The following is a 21234-nucleotide window of genomic DNA, read 5'->3' as shown; positions in this document are numbered from 1 at the left end:
GTGGCACATATGTAAAATGCAATATTACTGAGCCATAAAAAGATACAAAATTGAGTTACTTGTAGTGAGGTGGAGGGACCTAGAGTCTGTCATACAGAGTGAAGTAAGTCAGAAAGAGAAAAACAAATACTGTATGCTAACACATATATATGGAATCTAAAAAAGAAAAAAAAAGGGTCTGAAGAACCTAGGGTCAGGACAGGAATAAAGATGCAGACATAGAGAATGGACTGGAGGACACAGGGAGGGGGAAGGGTAAGCTGGGACGAAGTGAGAGAGTGGCATTGACATATATACACTACCAAATGTCAATTAGATAGCTAGTGGGAAGCAGCCGCATAGCACAGGGAGATCAGCTCGGTGCTTTGTGACCACCTAGAGGGGTGGGATAGGGAGGGTTGGAGGGAGATGCAAGAGGGAGGGGATATGGGGATATAAGTATACATATAGCTTTGTTATATAGAAGAAACTACCAGAACATTGTAAAGCAATGATACTCCAATAAAGACATTAAAAAAAAAAAAGAGTTTAGGACAACTATATTTACATCTTCCATGTAATCTCCATATAATCGTGTCTTTTCCTGCAGGTTACATTTTGAAAATCTTGCAGCTCTGGTAATTAGCGAATTCTCAACTAGATGTGTGGTCTTCCTGTATCCATTTGTGATTGGTCGGCTTCTGTGATGCTGGTCCAATAAATTCTCCACCATGGGTAAATAAATTAATTCCTTCTGCTTCTCACTCCAAAATAAGATATGTATATTTATGTAGATGGAAGGAGCTCGCTGCAATCAATCTTAGAGTGAATCTGAGAATGGCTGCTATCTTTTTCAGGCTCCCCCTTTGCCATTCCATTACCACTCAACCCTGCCTATGGTGCCCTACGTTAAATGCAGAATATGGTATACAACCTATAAAGTTAGAACTTCCTAAGTAATTTCCTCTGGGTTTGATGAACATTCATCCTGTCATTTTTGACATTAAAATCTAGAAGCTTACTTTTATTTGCATAAATGTGTTCCTTTAATTTCATCTTAAAGTTGGAGATTCATACATAAAATCAACTTTGTATGGTACACTGATATTACTTCAAAATTAGTAGTCAGTAAATGGTTAATTACAAATCCATTTATCTCATTGGAGTTAATTAACATATTAGCCAAAAAAGAACAATAAGATATAGATTTTGTTATCTTTTTGTTTATTTTATTTCTTCAGTTAGGAGTTTTCTTAAAATAAAATTGGCATATCACAAAATTCTTCTGGAGACCTTCAAAGTCTTTGTAAATATGAACACGTGCCAGTTGTAACTGACAAAAATTTATAATCTTATATATATATATATGATCAGGTAAGAGATAATGAATTAAATGCATATGGCATATTAGTGGAAAAACTAAATATCAGAGGCCTCAGAATTTTTACTTTCAACCTAATTCTTAAATATTTTTTCCTGAAAAAAATAAATTAATAAATTTTGCTCTCATTTGAATATATATTCCAGTAAAATGAAGATTCACATATTCTACCTTTTTTCTGTCTCTTTTTAATGATTCCAGTAAGGTGCTTCTTTAATGACTCAACAACATGTCCTTCATTTTTTATATTCCGAACAAATGGGTGATGAAGCATGTTTGCAGAAGTAGGACGAAATAAGAAATTTTTTATCATGCACTTTTCCATGAAATTATGGAACTTGCGGGACCTAAAAGAAATGAGTCAAAGAGATAAAAGAGCATTCTCAGGCCTGCCACACCTCCTCCCACCTCCACCCACATGCCACTCTGAAGGTTGTATTTTTGAAGAGAGTTGTCTCTAGCTATTAATAGTCTTTTCAGTAGCCAAATATTCTGCAGCTTGACAATATACATTACACAGCAATGCCATTCAAACCTCTGAAGAGGCCAGAGTCAATGGCATTTTCTACCCAAATAATAGTAGAAACTTCAATGAGTTCGGAAGTATGTACATGATAAAAAGTCAAGTGGTGTGAAGGCAATTAAGTGGTTGATGTGGTTTATGTAGTCCATGAGACTAGATTGGTCATCCAATTTAGTATTCATCCTTTGAAGCCTGAGTGTTTCACTTGACTATATGCACTTTAAGTTACAAAGGTGCCAATGTAATGATCCAGAAAAGGGTGTTAATAGTACCATGACTAATTAATCTTATAAAATGGCCCATAGAAACAGATGTGACCAGAAAGCCTGAATCTGTGGGAAGGGTTAAATTTAATCACAAGGAAGAATGTCTGCAATCAAATCATAGTAACCACTTCTACCAGGGAAAGCAATAAATACTAAGAACAAGCAAGAGCTTCAGGTACTAGATCAAAAAGCTTCAGGAAGAAAGATTCCCAAGTTTAGTTGGGCTGTAGCACGCTGAGAGAACAAGTCCTCTTTCCTAGGTCTGTGGATGTTTAGTTCAATGGGTCAAACGACTGGGCTATATATCACAATCACTGACTGCCTATCTAGGCTCAGTGAGAAACTTCTCAAATGGCTTCCATTAGTCCATCCCATTACTGAAGAAATAACTGAATATGTCATTAATGCCAGGACAGTAATGTCATCACAATATACTACGGAGAGTATTATTTCTGATTGGCTAGCTAGCTCTTAATGAACACTAGTCATTTAGACCCCCTTACTTAAGGTATTGGTTTTTAGGAAATTTTGTCCAATAAGGATGTTGAAGCAGGGCTGACCAAATGAATTCTTTGCTACATAAAAATGTCAGGTTAATGTGTTTAAGAGATTAAGTCATTCATCTTTACCATCCGCTGGATTTGACTTTGGGAGCAGATTCTCGCAAAATAACGAATAGGGCTTCCAAAGGCTGAAGGTTACACAGGGCTGCAAAGGAAAATAGACAAGCTTCGAATGAGTAAGAAGGGTAACTACAGAACACACTTCTTATTCCAGAGGGGATTCTCAGTGTTCTTTCACATATCATGTTGAATAGATACTAAGGAATAGATACAAAAGAATGTAGTTATAGGAAAGCTGATTTTAACACAAACAGTCCATTATATAAGATCCTAAAGCTTCACTTTTGCCAGGTGTGACAAATAATAATAAATTACACTAGATAAAAATTTTGAAATGTGTGATTGATAATTTATATCTAGAGAAGTAAACAATACAGGTGGAGACAAGCACTCTTCTGTGTTTTTGTACTGCAGGTATCTACAGTTGTAAAATTGGAATATGTAATTATAGACTGAAAAAGTCAACCAGACTAATAACTATGTGCAATAATACATAAACAATTATTTAGTAGTCTAAAAAGAGGAGAATAATCTGTTTTGGAAGCTGACAGTTCTAGGAAAAGAGGTAGATAGAGTAACTATTAAGAACACACCCTCTAGAGTAAGATCACCTGTGTTCAAATCCTAATTCTACCTTTGTGACCTTGGTCAAATTACTTAACCTCTCTGTGCCTTGGTTTCTTCATCTTAAAAACAGGAAATATATCAAGAATTCCTTCAAAGAGTTGCTATGAGGATTAAATGGCAACCTACATATAAAAGTGTCTGGCACAGAGTAAGCACTTAATAAATATTAGCTATTGATATTATAAGATTTTAACTATCTGGCACCTCAATTCTGTGCCAAATTACTAGACTTTCATTCTCTTTCTTTAGACACACAGCCATACAAAGAAACACCTATTACAATATGTGGTATATAAATTCATTACCTCATTGGCTTGGGAATTCTGGGATTTTCTGTAAGTGTTTAAATATGTGTCTCACTTCACTTATTTCCTCTTGTGTTCTGATTAAAGAAAACGGGCAGTGCAATAATTCCCCAAAGGAAAGCCATAGTGTAAATTTCATCTAACACTACAAGTGTGCCATTCATCTGAGGACATTTTGATATGATGAGGCATCCTTCCTCTCCCAAAATACATCTCCAGAGAAACTACAATGTCAAACTGGCCTCTCATAGTAGTAGAAATAAACTCCCCAGGGTAATTTCATTAGAGTAATATAAAGGCAATTGTTCAAAGGTCAAAATTTTGTTTCAATTACATGGGTATAAATTAATAGAAGGTGCAGGTATATAACTGAGGGCAAAATTAGCCCCCAGCTCAAAACATCCAGATAATATTTGATTCTCTTCATTCCTTTACTGTGTCCAATCAATCACCAGAATCTGTCTTTTAAACATATCGTAAGTAAATTTTTACAATATTAAGCAGTTGTCATTTATTAACATCTGAGCATCTCAGTTAACTAACAACATCTTCAGTGTCAAGAGTTAGGGCATAGGCTGGGTAAGTTTTCATTAAAGGAAAGGAGAAGTCCACAAAGGAATGAAGCATAGGGTGGGTACAAGAACCATGTCAAACAGCAATTGTGGAGGTTTCCTATATTGTCTAATTTTAGGAATTCCAGTTAATGTCCCCTTCACCCCATATATCCTAATGTTGCCTAAATTTTCACCATTAGAGGCTCATTCCTTTGAAGTAGTAAATCTACTTTAAAAATACATATCTTGATAGATTAGAAACATTAAACTGGGTTTAGTTTGAATTATTTTAAATAACGTGGTTTAACTCCTACAATACGTTGAGATCCAAAGGAATCTTCTGAATACTGAAGAAATGGGTCTCCTGATGGGACAGGGGTAAAGACACTCAGGTAAAGATTGATTTGGAGTGTAAGGGAAGGACACTACAAGGAATAGAAGTAGGACTATAAACAAGCATGTCTGATAGTATTAAAAACAATCTCTACAACACCAAGGAGAATGCTAACATAGGGAAAGATACAGTTCTGATTAAGGTAAATTGGCTGGTGTAGATCCTTGACAAGGAAGGAGAGTTGGAGTAAACTGTCAATCCAGTACTGCTTCTCCAGGCGACGATTCACTTTTCTATAAAAAACAAAGAAACTAAGAACTACACATATTCAATATTAATTGACCTATGATATTCTGGTGTTTGAATAACTACTAGCAATGTTCTGGCCTTGGTTTAAAGGTCTGCACATCAAGTTTGAATTTCTATCCAGAAGCCAAGGACTTAAAGTCCTGATGTGCAAGGGTCCTGATTCTCTCTCCTCCGAGAGTCCCTACAGCACCCTTTTAGTGAGAAGGAATTCTCTCTTTCTTTTTACTTCCCTGGGAGAGACTCACCAAAGGCAGAAGGGGATTTTGTTATTTGGACCTCAGAGGTAATTATCATATAACTGTCATTTTGGAAGGCCATCCTTTCTGAGATGATAAATATCACAACCTGGAGGATTTCTGTATTTAAATTGATGACAGTCATTCCCATCCAAAATTAATAATCCAGGCAATAAAGGAGACTGGTGAAAGACAAATGTTTTAGCAGTATGGCTATTTCAAGTTGTTCATGACCAAAGTTGCACCATACCAATGACTACTTATCCAGGCATGCTGGTCCTATTTTCTACTGTGAGTTAAGAATCTCCTGGTCCTCATCTATCTTTTGCAAAAAGTTGCCATTTGTGTATTCTGTGAAAAACTCCCTCTCTGTACTTCTTCTGTGAGTTGCTCATTACCCCTCTTTTCTCCAATGATTTAATATTTTAGAATAAAAAAGTGAAACCAAAAAAGGTGAATCAAAAAGTACAAATCTGCAAAATGTAGAAAGCTAGTCTTTTTGGAAAGACACTAGAAATAATATACTACTTGATGCAGTCATTCATCCTAACCAAATACATACATCAATACTCATGAAATGCAATATGTGTATTTAAAGAGTGCAAGAGAGGAGGAGGAGGAAGAGGAAGAGAGGAGGAGCTCAATATAATTTAAGCATGTTTCATAAAGAGAAATAATCATGAGATAATGAGTAATAATATGCACCTTCCCAGTCTCATCTCAATTATATATATGTGGAGTAAACAATTTTTCCATCATTTTAAAACTCACCCAATATAGGTACTTTGTAGTTTTTTGGGCACTAGCAGAGATGCAGCAGTGACCTGATCTCCACATCTGGCTCAGCTTTAATCCAAGCCCGTTCTATGATATGTGATATTCCAAGGGACACCAGGAATTCTTAACAATTATGTTACCACTATTTCTACTCCCATTAGCCTTGAAACACAGTGCTAAGATAGTAGATACTGTGCAGATGAAGCATGTAGGAACATGGGAACCTACAAGATCTGCTTGGAGAGGGAGAAGCAAAGCAATTCCAACCCCTGCCCCCTGACACACACACTCCAGGCATTTCTCTCACTTCTCATCAATACTAGGAATGTATTTATTATTTATATCCTTGGATTTAGGTATTGAGGACAACAAATATGCTCTGCTTATGGGGTCATACATTAGATGGTTATTAATCATTTATACCCAAGTTCACATTCTATTTTCACTTTCCTATCAGAAAGCAGTGTCCTGAGAGAACAGAATGCTGACAGGTCATTTAAATGATGGGAAGGAGGGGGAAACAAGAGGAAATTGAGCCTTCTGAACAATTAGGGGCAATGAAGTGGCTGATAGGAGCAAGGAAGGCACCAATGATGAGCTAGACTGACTCCAAAGGAAAACAAAAAACTTACTTCTCAATGTTGTTGAGGATTGGCTCAATTAAAAGGAACTACTGGGGGATTTTCTCAACTGTCGCAGTCTGAAGTAGTAGCAGTGTATAACTGTAAATGTTTGGGAACCTAAATATTCCACCAGTGAATATGTACTGAATGCCTTTATATTCTGTTTGGTCAGGACTATCAGGATCAAATGTTATTGAGGCTAAATTGAAACAACACTCAATCATCCTAAAATAAGATATCTTAAGAGAGAAAAATACAAACTCTTCTTATAGACATATCTGGCCATCCTGACTGCAGCATTTGGTAATCAGGAAAAGGCCACCCTTTATAGTTTGGCACATAGTGTGGCACCTTTGTGGCCAGTACAAGCTAGCTAGTACAAGTGGCAGATTTGTACAGCATGTTTCCCTAACTTTGAACAAACAACAAATATTTTTACTCACGAGGAGCCCCTTCAGCCATTTCAATAGCAGTGATTCCCACGGACCACACATCACTCTGCAAAAGAAAAGATGACCAAAAAAATGTCACTTAAAAATGGGAAACTGATAGTATTTAGAATCTCAAAACAATCTTTGGCTGAGGGGAGATGTCAATGTTACAGCCATTTTATGGGTTTTCTATAATGGGGCTTCATTATAGACTGATGTTATAGGAAGATCTTATTTGACCTTGTGACCAGCCAGTACTGCACTACACAACCAGTTGACATGGGATGGGATTCAATGTAAGGAAAATTCATCTTGGATGTATTGCTATTGTTACCTTAACTGAAATAACAGAAGGAATTTGTTGTAAAGAAGTCCTATCACATACTACTAGCTGTAAAGAAGTCGCATCTTAGGTAAATGATTTAACTCTTTGTACCTCAATTTCACCCTATGTAGAGATGATAATGGTATACACGTCATAGAACTAGTATAAGTATTAAATGAAATACTATATATAAGCACTTTCAGCAGTTCCTTGAATATAGTATATTGAGGATAGAATTATTATAATTCTAGGAAATTATATTCTAGGAGGCTCTAGGAAATGACCCTCACTACTATTAACTGTACTTTTTTTTTAAACATCTTTATTGAAGTATAATTGCTTTACAATGGTGTGTTAGTTTCTGCTTTAAAACGAAGTGAATCAGTTATACATATACACATGTTCCCATATCTCTTCCCTCTTGTACTTTGTTTTTTAGAATGTGGAAAGGGCACAGGGCTAGAGGTGCACTGTTTGGCTTAATGACTCCTAAGCAAGTTAACTGAATTAAAACACCTGTTTATAGATGTCTTAGCTTCAAAGGGTTGTTGTGATGGTTTAAGTTTTCTTTAAGTTACATGGGACTAAAAATTAAAAATATATAATTAAAACGGGTGAAAGTCCTTGTTAGATTGCCAGAAATTGTACAGCTATAAAACATTATTTTTTACAGCAAGCCACTTAAAGAACATTACACTTCCATTGTCTCCATAGCTCCTAATAGTACTGGGCTATAATAAGCTCTCAGCAGGTCTGCTTGCAGATCAAGCAGGGGGCATTTAAGGGAAAGGGAAAAGAGATGAAACTTGAATTAATCAACTTCAAGTATCGAGTCCTAGGTTCCACACAACGAAACCACAATGAATTGTTTGGATGACTTATGATGTGGAGAGTGAGTGTGGTTTTTCCAGTCTATAGCAAATGGAGAGTTTTCTTTCCACATCAGCTTTTTGAAATGTGTACATAGATGTATATTGTCCAAATTGCAGCTTCAGTGGAAATTTTAATAAATAGCATGAATTGTTACTTAATTTGTCTATTCCACTGATTTTCTGTGGTTTGGAGGTGAACCATGCCAAGGATTTTCTCCATTACTCTGAGTAATCAAATTATTATTTTTTTCTCTCTGGAGCTAAGTTACTGTGGGGATTAATAATTGGCTTTACATTTATTCATTTTTAAGTTTACAAAGCACTCTGTCCCTGGAAGTTAAATTTCCATATAAAGCCACATAATATAATATTTTTACCAAGAAGTTGCAAGCAATATGAACTAGACATTCTTCCTCAAATATGGATAACTCCCAATGGTCTACTTTGTCTACATTCTTAGAAAATATTATTTTTATGCACATCATTAAACCACATATAGGAATAGTGGCTAGCATTTCTTATTAGAGTCTATGTGAAAGAAGGAGCTGCCTGCTTTTTACAGGGAAATCAGCTCGATGCTTTGTGATGACCTAGAGGGGTGGGATAGGGAGGGTGGGAGGGAGGCTCAAGAGGGAGGGGATATGGGGATATATGTATACACATAGCTGATTCACTTTGTTGTACAGCAGAAACTAACACAACATTGTAAACAATTATACTCCAATAAAGATATAAAAAAGAATACATTAAAAGAATCATAAAAAAGGAGCTGCCTGCTTTTTATTCTTTTATTTCATAATTTAAAATAAAAAGTCAAAAGTCCCTTCCAAAATTTGATTCCTACTATCTGAATCCTTACACTTACTCTGTAATCATAGGAGCGTCTGGGGTCCTCGTCACAGTCAATCACCTCAGGTGCCATCCAGTATGGTGTCCCAATGAAGCTATTTCTCCTCCCATTAGTTCTGCTCACCTGGGCACTCACTCCAAAATCCACTGCAAAATTCATTTGTCAAAATAATTAATCAGTAACAAAAAGGTCAATAAATTATTGCTTTAACTTGGAAAGCCAATACAAAAGCCACAATGGATAACAGATTTTCATTCCAGCCCAGCAAACTTTACCATGAAGTCTACTCCAGGAACACTGGGAAATAGGCTTTTGCTGGTATTTATGTTGGAAAGAGAATCAGCAGTGCTATTATAAATCTACAGTAGGTTTGGCTGAATGTTTACCATGAATATTAAAAATAAAGTTCCATCAGTACACCCTGAACCTCTGAAGTGATAACATATGTAGTGTTTGGACCTGCCACCAAGCTGGAGGAAGACCAGCACTATAAGCAACATCTAAGAAATCTAAATCTTATTAGTACTTTATTAGGAAGTCTCATTTATGATATTAGAAAGCCCTACCACACTGATAAAGAAAAAGGAATTTATGCTAAAATTTAGTTTAAGTTCTTCTACAGATCTTCTGAATCAGATGCAAATATTTACTGCAGTATCCATATCTTAGCTTAGACTATAAAAGGTCAGTCTTCTATTCATCTGTGGGATATATTATATGAAAATATTTAGTATGGTATCCTCAGAAACAGACAGAAAAAAGGCTAAAGTAGACTGGGGTTATTTAGTCCAGAAAAATAAGACAGGGATGAAAAATGAAGTAGATTTTCTAATTTAGAATGGTTTCCAGGAATCTAGAGGATGGCTAACAACCTTGACTGAAAAGTAGTTTAAAGAACTTAGGAAAGGAAAAGAAAAATTAAAAAGTTAAGAGTTTAAGGCAGTGTTAAAGGAAGGACTAAGAAGAACAATAACAACAAAATGTCCATAATATATGAAAATCATCATTGGGTGTTGCACAATCTCATTAGCTAGATATTTTTTTGAGAATAGGTTACATCAGAGCTCAGCATTCTCACTACCCCTGAGGGCCAACATTAAGGGCCAAGAAATACCCATGAAGGCCATAAACTGATATATGACATTCAGAGAAGAAAATGAAAGGAGAAAAGACTGGAAGAAACAGTGATGAATGGAAGAAAAGGGAAAAAAGAAAAGCTGAAGTTAAAAGTAGAGATGAGACCCCAGCAGTGGCATCATTCACCTTTTCTTTAAAGACCTAGGTACCAGAATATGAGGATTATTGATCAATTGCAATTGCAACAGAATCACTGTCCAGTCTCTTTCCTTTCTGTTACTCCCTTTGGCTGTCATTGAGTTTGGTTTCTGCAACCTTTTCCTTATCATATGTTGTTTAAAAATATGCTGAGATCTAAGAACTCTAAAACCAAATGTATAAGGATTATGTATATAATAAGCCTGATTCAATTTTAATCTAGTGCTAAAAGGTCTCTCCTACAGAGTCAAGTACATGATCTTTAGTGCATGGACTTTGTGACAGGTTTTTCAGTGGCTTTTCACATATTTACAATTTCTCTTCTGTGTTGCAAATGGTAGGGCTGGCCAGCAACTTGACCCAGATATATGGTAGTGCTGCCACATGTGAACAGAGTGTAGCTGTGTGACATACTATCTACCCTGCACACTGGAATGTGAGATCCAAATGACTCTCATGAATTTTAACACAGTGTCTTAAAATTCTGTTTCTAGCTTTGTAGCTTGTAGACACAAAAGACACAGTACATTTTCTTGAAATTACTTTTCACTTATTTCAAGAACAATTATTGCCTCATGCTTCTTCCAGAAATATTCAGTGAAAAGCATTCTCAGTGAATGAACAAAATCTCTACTTTGGTTATATTTATTTAGCAGAAAAATGGGAATGATCTTAAGGTCATGCTAGAGACATGGTAGGCAAGAATTGATATAATTAAAAAGTAATGCAGGATTTGATACCAGTGATTTTATGTTCTATTGTATGTATCAATGAGGTCATCTGCCATTACAAAGTACTGACATTATTCATATGGCATTATTTAAAAACAAATCAACAATATTTATTTTAAACATTAAAAGGTGCAATATATTGTCCCCTGTGTGCCTGTGAGACATTATGTGTAGTTTTTCAAATAAATTATGCCATTCTGAACCCTGGAATAGAAAGCCAGGAACTTTTTGGTATTTTGATTTCTAATTCTCAATTTGATTTGGATATTACTGGAGCATTATTTCTAACTGATATCAGTTCTTTAAATATTTGAGGGGAAATTCCAATGAAGCAATTTGTGCTTAAGTCATTTAAAAGTTCTTTGATTTTCTTTGGAAAATATGGCTCTGTGATGTGGAAGAATTGTCTTTTTGTTTAATCCTTGTCCATGGCGCAGAAATTTGCACATGGTAAATACTCAATTCAATTGTTAAAATAAATGTAATAGCTGAATCTATTAGAGGGTTAAGCAATGATCAAAATGTAAAACTCCCATTATACTTGAAAAGTTGTTTTTATCTACATGATTTCAGAGAAGCAGTTAAGTGCATCTTTCTCTTGTCCCAACCTCCCTTCCCAAACAAATTTTCAAATTTTGACTTGTTTTGCAGGCAGGGAAGACACGGCCTAAATAAGTAGAGGGGATTGTTAGTGACATGATAGAAAACACAGTAATCTTAAAGGATTTTTCTCTATTAAGATATTTTGGGCCTCACTTAAAGTATTACAAGAATAAACTTACCTAGTTTTACTTCAGCATTATGAGTCAGTAGCACATTCTGACCTTTGATGTCCCGGTGAATTACACGGTGTGCATGAAGATGAGCTAAGCCCTGCATATATATACATATATATATATATATACACATTTATATTAAAAAGCAACATCAGTATATATTTTTCTCTTTTTCTGGTACTCTTCTTAGTATTTTTGGAAAAACTTTTGGTAAGAAAAATGGCCCAGATTTGCATTTTTCAGACAAAATTCTTTCTTTAGGCTGGAATTACTACAACCAGTTCCCAGAAATACTACTTTTGGCTATAAGGAAAGGAAAATAAATCAGGACACCCATGAAAGAAAAAAAACACCGAAAATTAATATTTGTATACATTGGGCCATTTACCGTCCTTTCTAGCCTCCATTTTTCCAACGAACCATATGAGTAAAGACCTGGATATCTTAAATATCATAGCTCGCATTGTTTTACTCTATTCTTCATCCAACCATTTGTTTAGTCCAAAATATTTTCTAGTCAACCTTGTAAGCTGAGAATTTGGGGGAATATGGAAATTCATTTTAAAGCATTTGCCATTTGTATTGGCTTACCATGTTGTCTCCAGACCATTCACCACTAAAACTAACCCGTGACCTGGCTAACCCATGCCCTGGCTTCAGTGAGACTGCTCTAGATATGAACTGGGGATTAATAACAGAAGTAACAGTAAAAACAGCTAATATTTATTGGGTCCTTATTCTTTGCCAAGCACTTTGCTAAGTGCTTTACATGGAGTAAATTACTAAATCCTTATAGCAACCCTTTAAGGAAGGTGCTAATACCACCCCAAATTACAGATGAGGAAAATGAGATTTGGAGAAATTAAGTAATTGGCTCAAGGACACACAACTAACACATGATGAACCAGAATTTAAACTCAGTCCAGAGTTTGCACTCTTAATATTTACACTATTACCACAAGTGAATCCAATTAAGATGACAAGAAAGACATTCTAATATTTTATCAGTGGTGCTGTTCAGTTCTGTTAATATCCTTCTTGGGTGACCCTAAGCACTTAAGACACAAAGAAAAATTTGAGTTTGGTAGATCAAGAAGATTGGCACTTTCATCCAATTTGGTGTTCAAAATAAGGAATGTTTAAAAAGTAAGCCATTATTCAGAGAGAATATCTGTCTGCAAAACAGTTTGTAGATGGTTTGGAGCCATTGAGTAAAACACTGACTTCTCAACTTATCTTAATCTCTAATGACAGTGCTATGCTTTTTTAAAAAAAAGAACTCTAAAAATCATAACAACATAATAAATACTCCAAGTTGTCATATCCCTGATCCACTGAACACTACAGTCTGACTTTGACAGAGCCATTAAAGGCCATGATTTGGAAGGACCTGGTTAGCCATCTGCTGGTGTACCTTAAAGTTTAAGGACATCATCTGAAAATCTGCTTTCTCTAAAGCCTTTTTCAGTATCCTGATCCAGAAGTTATGTTTAGAATTCTAAAATCATCCTATATGAGCAGGTATAAGGTACATTGTATACATTACCACCAGGTTTTTTCAAGACCAGGGGAGAATGACTATATGAATGCTCACCTGGAGGATTTCTCGGCAGATATAAGCAATCCAATCTTCTTTCAAACTCTGATTTCTGGTCATTCTCACTACATCAGTGACTGAGCCTGCTGCACATAACTCCATCACCATCTGCAGGGAAGCCAGCAGAGTATCAAGGTTTAGAAAGTAATTCTCTGAAAATATCTGGAGAGTTTTAGTTCATATGGCTTGTATTTATATGCAACGTTTAGACACTAAGACACTGCAAAGACTGGCTCAGTTGTCTGGTAGAATGAAAAAGAACTGGGAAAACATCCAAAGATCTGTGGAGGGAGAGAAGGCAGGTACCACACCAGGGATTTTTAACCAGGACCTGGGATTTGAGCTAAGCCTTGAAGGATAGGTAGTGTTTGTATATGCTGAGAAAGAAGAACGTGAAGTTTATTGAAAACCGAATGAGACTTGCCTTTAGAAAGAAGCTTGTACAGGGGCAAGCCTGAGTGATGATTGGAATAGAACAAAAAAAAAACAGTTGAGGGAATAGTTTGCAGGTGGAGAAGCAAGATGTGGAAGATCTCAAAACAATTTACACTTCAACATTAAGACTAGATTTGTTTTTTATTGTTGTTTTATTTTTATTTTCAAATTCTAGAATATTTTCCCCAAGAAACTGGCAAAATACAACTCCAAGGGGGAAACTGTCAGTTCCATTACCTTAGGGCATTTTTTTCCAAATAACTTTATTGCTAAGGAAAATCTATTTTAAGGTTAATACTTTGACAGTGTCTCATTCAGATTTTACTTTATTAATAAATGTAATTTCTCAGGAAATTTATTTTTGCCACTAATGAATCAGGTGTCCAACTAGTAAATTTGCTTCCCTATATTAGCTAATTAGAGGACTGACCAATGTGAAGGAGAATGTAACTATTATAATCAACTTCACAAACTTTAAGCACAGGTTTATGCATTAGTGCCCATGTCAATACTACCTTGCCAGTAGAACAAGACATGCCTTTAAAAAAAAAAAAGTGTAGGTAAGTTAATTATTGCCATAGATGAAGGGAAGCAAAAGGATAAACCCCAAATCATGAATATTCAAAAAGTCTACCTTATTTCCTTTTGGAATACTAAGATTTTCTTTTCAGAAAATTACTCCCTTATTTTATATTTGTCCACAACTGATATGTCATGTGTCTTTTACCTGAGTACACTCTCCCAAAAAAGAAGAAAAGAAAAACAGCCTAACAAAACCAGTAATACAGGTAAACCCAAAAGGTTAATTTGCATGTCAACTATATCAAACAGGCACAACATATACACTGTGGTAATGGAAGAAAAGGGGCTCATTTTGAATCACGACAAACATGAATTAAAGCCATTCACTAAGATGAACATTGGAAAATCTTGCTAGCATTACCAGAGTCAGAAGAGCTCTACTATGAAAGGAATGCAAGGCATTCTCATTTTCCTGGCTTTGTAAGCACAGTGCCTGGCACATACATTTTATAAATGGTAATTATTTAGTCATTTACTTCCTCTGTGTTCTGATTAACATGGGAAAGAAAGTGTGAATGGTCCCATGAAAACTCTTACCTCAACAAATAACTTTTGCATGCAGTGCCTATTCATCCTTCAGATCTCAGTGCAAGAACAAGTTTCTCAAGGAAGAGCTTCCCATTCCCTAACTTAGATTCCTTTGTTATTTGCCCACTCAGAAGCATGTTATTTCCCTTCTGACAAATTATACATTTATTTGTGTGATTATTTGATTGATATTTGTCTTTGCAAATAAACTTTAAGTGCCAGTGGGCCAGGGTCATGTCAATCCAGCTTATCATGGTATTCCCAGCATCTAGCAAAGCCTGGCAAGTAGATGGTTTTTGAATGAATAGATGTTGAATGACTGAACAATTTGAGCACTAAGAAACATATCTAATAAGTAGACCGCCATACTGTCAGGAGGAAAAAAACTTGTAAGTAAAAATATATTAAAAGACAAATGTTGTATGCCTCCCCAAAAGAAAAAGAAAAACAGCAGCCATGAAAAATGTGCAGTGATATTTAATAAAATCTGAACTGGAATTGTCAGAGAATAGAGGATTTAGTTAACTGGACATTTGGGAGAAAATAGGGTTAAATCGAAGATCTCTAAATTTGAGGGTTCTCGAAGTGTGGTACCCAGATGAATAGCATCAACATCACCTGTAAACTTGTTAAAAAGTCCAAATTTGTGGACCCACACCCCAGACCAATTGAATCAGTAACTCTGTGGGTGGGGCCCAGCAATATGTGTTTTATCAGGACCCCCATGAAATTCTGATGCAGGCTAAAGTTTGAGAACCACTGTTTCAATTCAATCCCTTGTTGAAAACCTTTCTATGTCCACTATCCTGCTGCCTAAAGTTCACACATAAAATGTAACAGAATTTTTCTTTGACTCTTGAAGATCCTGAAAAGTCTCAGCCATTATTTTTTAAAAAAATACTACTCTTGACTTGGAATAGAAATTGAAATGCAAGCAAGTGTACACCGACCCCAGATTATGTTCTAAATATTCCTTTTTAAATAAAGATATCCTTGATCAAAGCTCATTTTCTTGTGATTTGATTACGTCTCCTATAGGGGGAGGCAGCAACAATTCTGTTAACTGTAGCATGGGTCTCACTTAGCCTCTAAAATTTATATCTTCACTGATTTGTAATTCATGATACTATAGGCAGGAAGCCTAAGAAAAGGATGTCAACTAACCATTTAGAAAACAGTTTCTAGGAATTATGTTTAAACATAAGTGCATATACTTAGCAAACACTTAAATTGCATTCATATGCTCTTCCCAAATGTGAATTAGAATCGATATTTATCCAGTCATTATTCCCAAGTCCATCAGGTAGTCTCCTTAGCTATACCTTTAATTTACAAGTAAATGTAGTAACTACATAAAGTTAAAAGCAACAAAACTCTATTTAAAAAAAAATGTTAGATATTTCCAGTATTCATTTGAGTCTTCTCCCATCCTACCCCTGAGCCCCTTGACAGGCACTTAATTTATTTTTCCATATTTTATCACTCCCATATCCAGGAATCAGAGCACTTTTTTTTCCATACTACTTTGATCAGTTGAATGCTTAAGTTTTCCTGTAGGTGCACAAAAATGACATCTCAGCTTATGAAAGTTTATGCCCTCAAGTGAGATTTAGTCTTATGCAATAAGATCAAGGTAACTGAATACACACCCAAAGTTGATGTCTCTGGCCAGGGGGACTCAGTTTGAAAAATGCACCATAGAAGGACACAATGTTCTTGTGGAAAGAGTACTTCTTCAAAAGGTTGAGTTCAGTCCTGAGATCTTCTTCTTCATCCTGTAGAATAAGAATAGACAATAAAATGCCGAAGCTATGCCACTCAATGACTACGGGACCCTAAACTATAGTAGATCAAAGAAGGAGAATCCTATGGCAACTCATTATATCCCACAGCAATTTATAATAAGATCTCAACTATAATTGTCAGAATGGAGATCTGGGGTTAACTGGGAATTTGGGAGAAAATAAAGGTTAATTAAATATCTTTTAATTAAATGGTTCTTAAAGTGTGATCCCTGGACCAGCAGCAATGGCCACTGTATAAAGTTTTCACTAACTGGAATCACCCAATTAAAGTGTAAAATTCAATGGTTTTTAGTATATTTACAAAATTATTCAACCATCACCACAATCAATTTTAGAACATTTTTATCACCCCAAGAGGAAACCCCATACCCTTTAGCTATCACCCCCAAATTCTGCACACACATCCCAGCTTTAGGCAAACACAAATATATTTTTTATCTCTGTAGATTTATCTATACTTAACAACTTATATAAATGAAAATCATACAGTATGTGAACTTTTATGACTAGCTTTTTTTCCCCAGGATTCATCCATTTGTAATACATATCAGTATTTCATTCCTTTTCATCTACCATTCATCAACTAAAGGAGTTATTTCTACCCTTTGGCTCTTATGAATAATGCTGCTATGAGCATTCATATCAATTTTTTGTGTGGATATGTTTTCATTTCTCTTTGGTATATACCTAGGAGTGAAATTGTTAGGTCAAATGGTAATGCTATATTTTAACATTTTGTTGAAATGCCAAACTTTTCCACAGTGGCTACACCATTTTACATTCCCAGATCAATGATGGTTCTCATTTCTCTATACCCTCACCAACACTTATTATTTTCTGTTTTATTATAACCATCAGAGTGGGTGTAAAGTGGTGTCTCATTGTGGTTTTGATTTGCAATTCCCTAAAGACTGATGGTGTTAAGGATCTTTTTATGGGCAGAGGCATGTCTAATAGAGTATCTTTGCCCCTATTTTTAAATTGGGTTAATAGTCTTTTTATTATTGAAAAGTAAGATTTATTTATATATTCTATATATAAGTACTTTATAGGTGTATGATTTGCAAATATTTTCTCCCATTCTGCAGGTGCTCGTTTTACTTTCTTGATAGTGTCTCCTGAGGAACAAAATTTTTAATTTTGATGAAGTCCAATTTATCAATTTCTTGTTTTGTTGATTGTACTTTTGGTGTCATATGTAAGGATCCATTGCCAAATCCAAGGTCATGAAGATGAACTCCAATTTTTCTTCAAAACATTTTATAGTTTTAGCTCTTACATTTAGGATTTTTATCCATTTTGAGTTAATTTTCATATAAAGTAGGGGACTAACTTCATTCTTTTACACGTGGATATCCAGTTGTCTCAGCATCATTTGTTGAAAAGACTAGTCTTTCCCTATGAATTGTCTTTTCACCCATGTCAAAAATTAGTTGACCACAGATATATGGAAATAGTTCTATTTCACTGATCTATGTATCTATCCTTATGCTTGTACCACACTGCCTTGATTAATTTGTGATTAACTGAATTTAAAGGTATTGGTTTGATTTGCCCTATCTTTTTAAATGATTAAATTCATTATTTTCCTAATCACTACAGTGGTAAATATGTAAAAAATACTATCTATCTATCTATCTATCTATCTATATATCTATCTATCTAGAGAGATAAGTGGTCTGAATTCCTACTAGCTATAAATTTCATTTCATTGTAAATAAACAAAGCTCTCCTACAGCATCTATAAAAGTTCAATTTATATAACCTTTTCAGGAATACTCTTATTGTACAAAGTGAAATATATTTGTAGTATGTAAAAAAAAGAAGACTTTTATTTTTTATTTTTATTTTTAACATCTTTATTGGAGTATAATTGCTTTACAATGGTGTATTAGTTTCTGCTTCATAACAAAGTGAATCAGTTATACATATACATATATCCCCATATCTCTTCCCTCTTGCGTCTCCCTCCCTCCCACCCTCCCTATCCCACCCCTCTAGGTAGTCACAGAGCACCTAGCTGATCTCTCTGTGCTATACGGCTGCTTCCCACTAGCTATCTATTTTACATTTGGTAGTGTATATATGTCCATGCCACTCTCTCACTTTGTGCCAGCTTACCCTTCCCCCTCCCCGTACCTTCAAGTTCATTCTCTAGTAGGTATGCGTCTTTATTCCCGTCTTGCCCCTAGGTTCTTCATGACCATTTTTTTGTTTGTTTTTTAGATTCTATATATATGTGTTAGCATACGGTATTTGCTTCTCTCTTTCTGATTTGCTTCACTCTGTATGACAGACTCTAGGTCCATCCACCTCACTACAAATAACTCAATTTCGTTTCTTTTTATGGCTGAGTAATATTGCATTGTATATATGTGCCACATCTTCTTTATCCAATCATCTGTCGATGGACACTTAGGTTGCTTCCATGTCCTGGCTATTGTAAATAGAGCTGCAATGAACATTGTGGAACATGACTCTTTTTGAATTATGGTTTTCTCAGGGTATATGCCCAGTAGTGGGATTGCTGGGTCATATGGTAGTTCTATTTTTAGTTTTTTAAGGAACCTCCATACTGTTCTCCATAGTGGCTGTATCAATTTACATTCTCACCAACAGAGCAAGAGGGTTCCCTTTTCTCCACACCCTCTCCAGCATTTATTGTTTGTAGATATTTTGATGATGGCCATTCTGACCGGTGTGAGGTGATACTTCATTGTAGTTTTGATTTGCATTTCTCTAATGATTAGTGATGCTGAGCATCCTTTCATGTGTTGGTTGGCAATCTGTATATCTTCTTTGGAGAAATGTCTATTTAGGTCTTCGGCCCATTTTTGGATTGGGTTTGTTTTTTTGATATTGAGCTGCATGAGCTGTCTGTATATTTTGGAGATTAATCCTTTGTCAGTTGCTTCTTTTGCAAATATTTTCTCCCATTCTGAGTGTTGTCTTTTCGTCTTGTTTATGGTTTCCTTTGTTGTGCAAAAGCTTTTAAGTTTCATTAGGTCCCATTTGTTTATTTTTGTTTTTATTTCCATTTCGCTAGGAGGTGGGTCAAAAAGGATCTTGCTGTGATTTATGTCATAGAGCGTTCTGCCTATGTTTTCCTGTAAGAGTTTGATAGTGTCTGGCCTTACATTTAGGTCTTTATTCCATTGTGAGTTTATTTTTGTGTATAATGTTAGGTAGTGTTCTAATTTCATTCTTTTACATGTAGCTGTCCAGTTTTTGCAGCACCACTTTTTCAAGAGGCTGTCTTTTCTGCACTGTATATGCTTGCCTCCTTTATCAAAGATAAGGTGACCATATATGCGTGGGTTTATCTCTGGGCTTTCTATCCTGTTCCATTGATCTATATTTCTCTTTTTGTGCCAGTACCATACTGTCTTGATTACTGTAGCTTTGTAGTATAGTCTGAATTCAGGGAGCCTGATTCCTCCAGCTCCGTTTTTCTTTCTCAAGATTGCTTTGGCTATTTGGGCTCTTTTTTGTTTCCATACAAATTGTGAAAATTTTTGTTCTAGTTCTATGAAAAATGCCATTGGTAGTTTGAAAAGGATTGCACTGAATCTGTAGATTGCTTTAGGTAGTATAGTCATTTTCACAATGTTGATTCTTCCAATCCAAGAACATGGTATATCTCTCCATCTGTTTGTATCATCTTTAATTTCTTTCATCAGTGTCTTATTATTTTCTGCATACAGGTCTTTTGTCTCCTTAGGTAGGTTTATTCCTAGATATTTTATTCTTTTTGTTGCAATGGTAAATGAGAGTGTTTTCTTAATTTCACTTTCAGACTTTTCATCATTAGTGTATAGGAATGCAAGAGATTTCTGTGCATTAATTTTGTATCCTGCTAGCTTACCAAATTCCTTGATTAGCTCTCGTAGTTTTCTGGTAGCATCTTTAGGATTCTCTATGTATAGTATCATGTCATCTGCAAACAGTGACAGCTTTACTTCTTCTTTTCTGATTTGAATTCCTTTTATTTCTTTTTCTTCTCTGATTGCTGTGGCTAAAACTTCCAAAACTATGTTGAATAATAGTGGTGAGAGTGGGCAACCTTGTCTTGTTCCTGATCTTAGTGGAAATGGTTTCACTTTTTCACCTTTGAGAACGATGTTGGCTGTGGCTTTGTCATATATGGCCTTTATTATGTTGAGGTAGGTTCCCTCTATGCCTACTTTCTGGAGAGTTTTTATCATAAATGGGTGTTGAATTTTGTCGAAAGCTTTCTCTGCATCTATTGAGATGATAATATGGTTTTTCTCCTTCAATTTGTTAATATGGTGTATCACATTGATTGATTTGCATATATTGAAGAATCCTTGCATTCCTGGGATAAACCCCACTTGATCATGGTGTATGATCCTTTTAATGTGCTGTTGGATTCTGTTTGCTAGTATTTTGTTGGCGATTTTTGCATCTATGTTCATCAGTGATATTGGTCTATAGTTTTCTTTCTTTGTGACATCTTTGTCTGGTTTTGG

General features: G+C 35.3%; 1 protein-coding gene across 7 annotated transcripts in view; it reads right to left on the bottom strand.

Moving 5' to 3' along the window:
- NRK (Nik related kinase) overlaps positions 1-21234 on the bottom strand; it is a 144490-nt gene that overhangs the window by 55417 nt on the left and 67839 nt on the right. For 6 of the 7 annotated variants that reach the window (XM_082376999.1, XM_082377001.1, XM_082377003.1 and 3 more), the window contains exons 5-11: positions 16589-16714; positions 13392-13502; positions 11804-11894; positions 9031-9161; positions 6981-7035; positions 2779-2857; positions 1532-1707 (exon numbers count right to left, since the gene is read on the bottom strand). In XM_082376999.1, the coding sequence (XP_082233125.1) occupies positions 1532-1707; positions 2779-2857; positions 6981-7035; positions 9031-9161; positions 11804-11894; positions 13392-13502; positions 16589-16714 (769 nt within the window). Of the gene's footprint in view, positions 1-1531; positions 1708-2778; positions 2858-6980; positions 7036-9030; positions 9162-11803; positions 11895-13391; positions 13503-16588; positions 16715-21234 lie in introns of those variants that run through there. The other variant, XM_082377005.1, reaches the window with a different exon arrangement.

Source organism: Balaenoptera borealis (genome assembly GCF_965194805.1).
Source record: "Balaenoptera borealis genome assembly, chromosome: X".
Classification (NCBI taxonomy): Eukaryota; Metazoa; Chordata; class Mammalia; order Artiodactyla; family Balaenopteridae; genus Balaenoptera; species Balaenoptera borealis.
The sequence above is the reverse complement of the archived record's forward strand: the minus strand, read 5'-3'. Positions and strand labels throughout refer to the sequence as shown.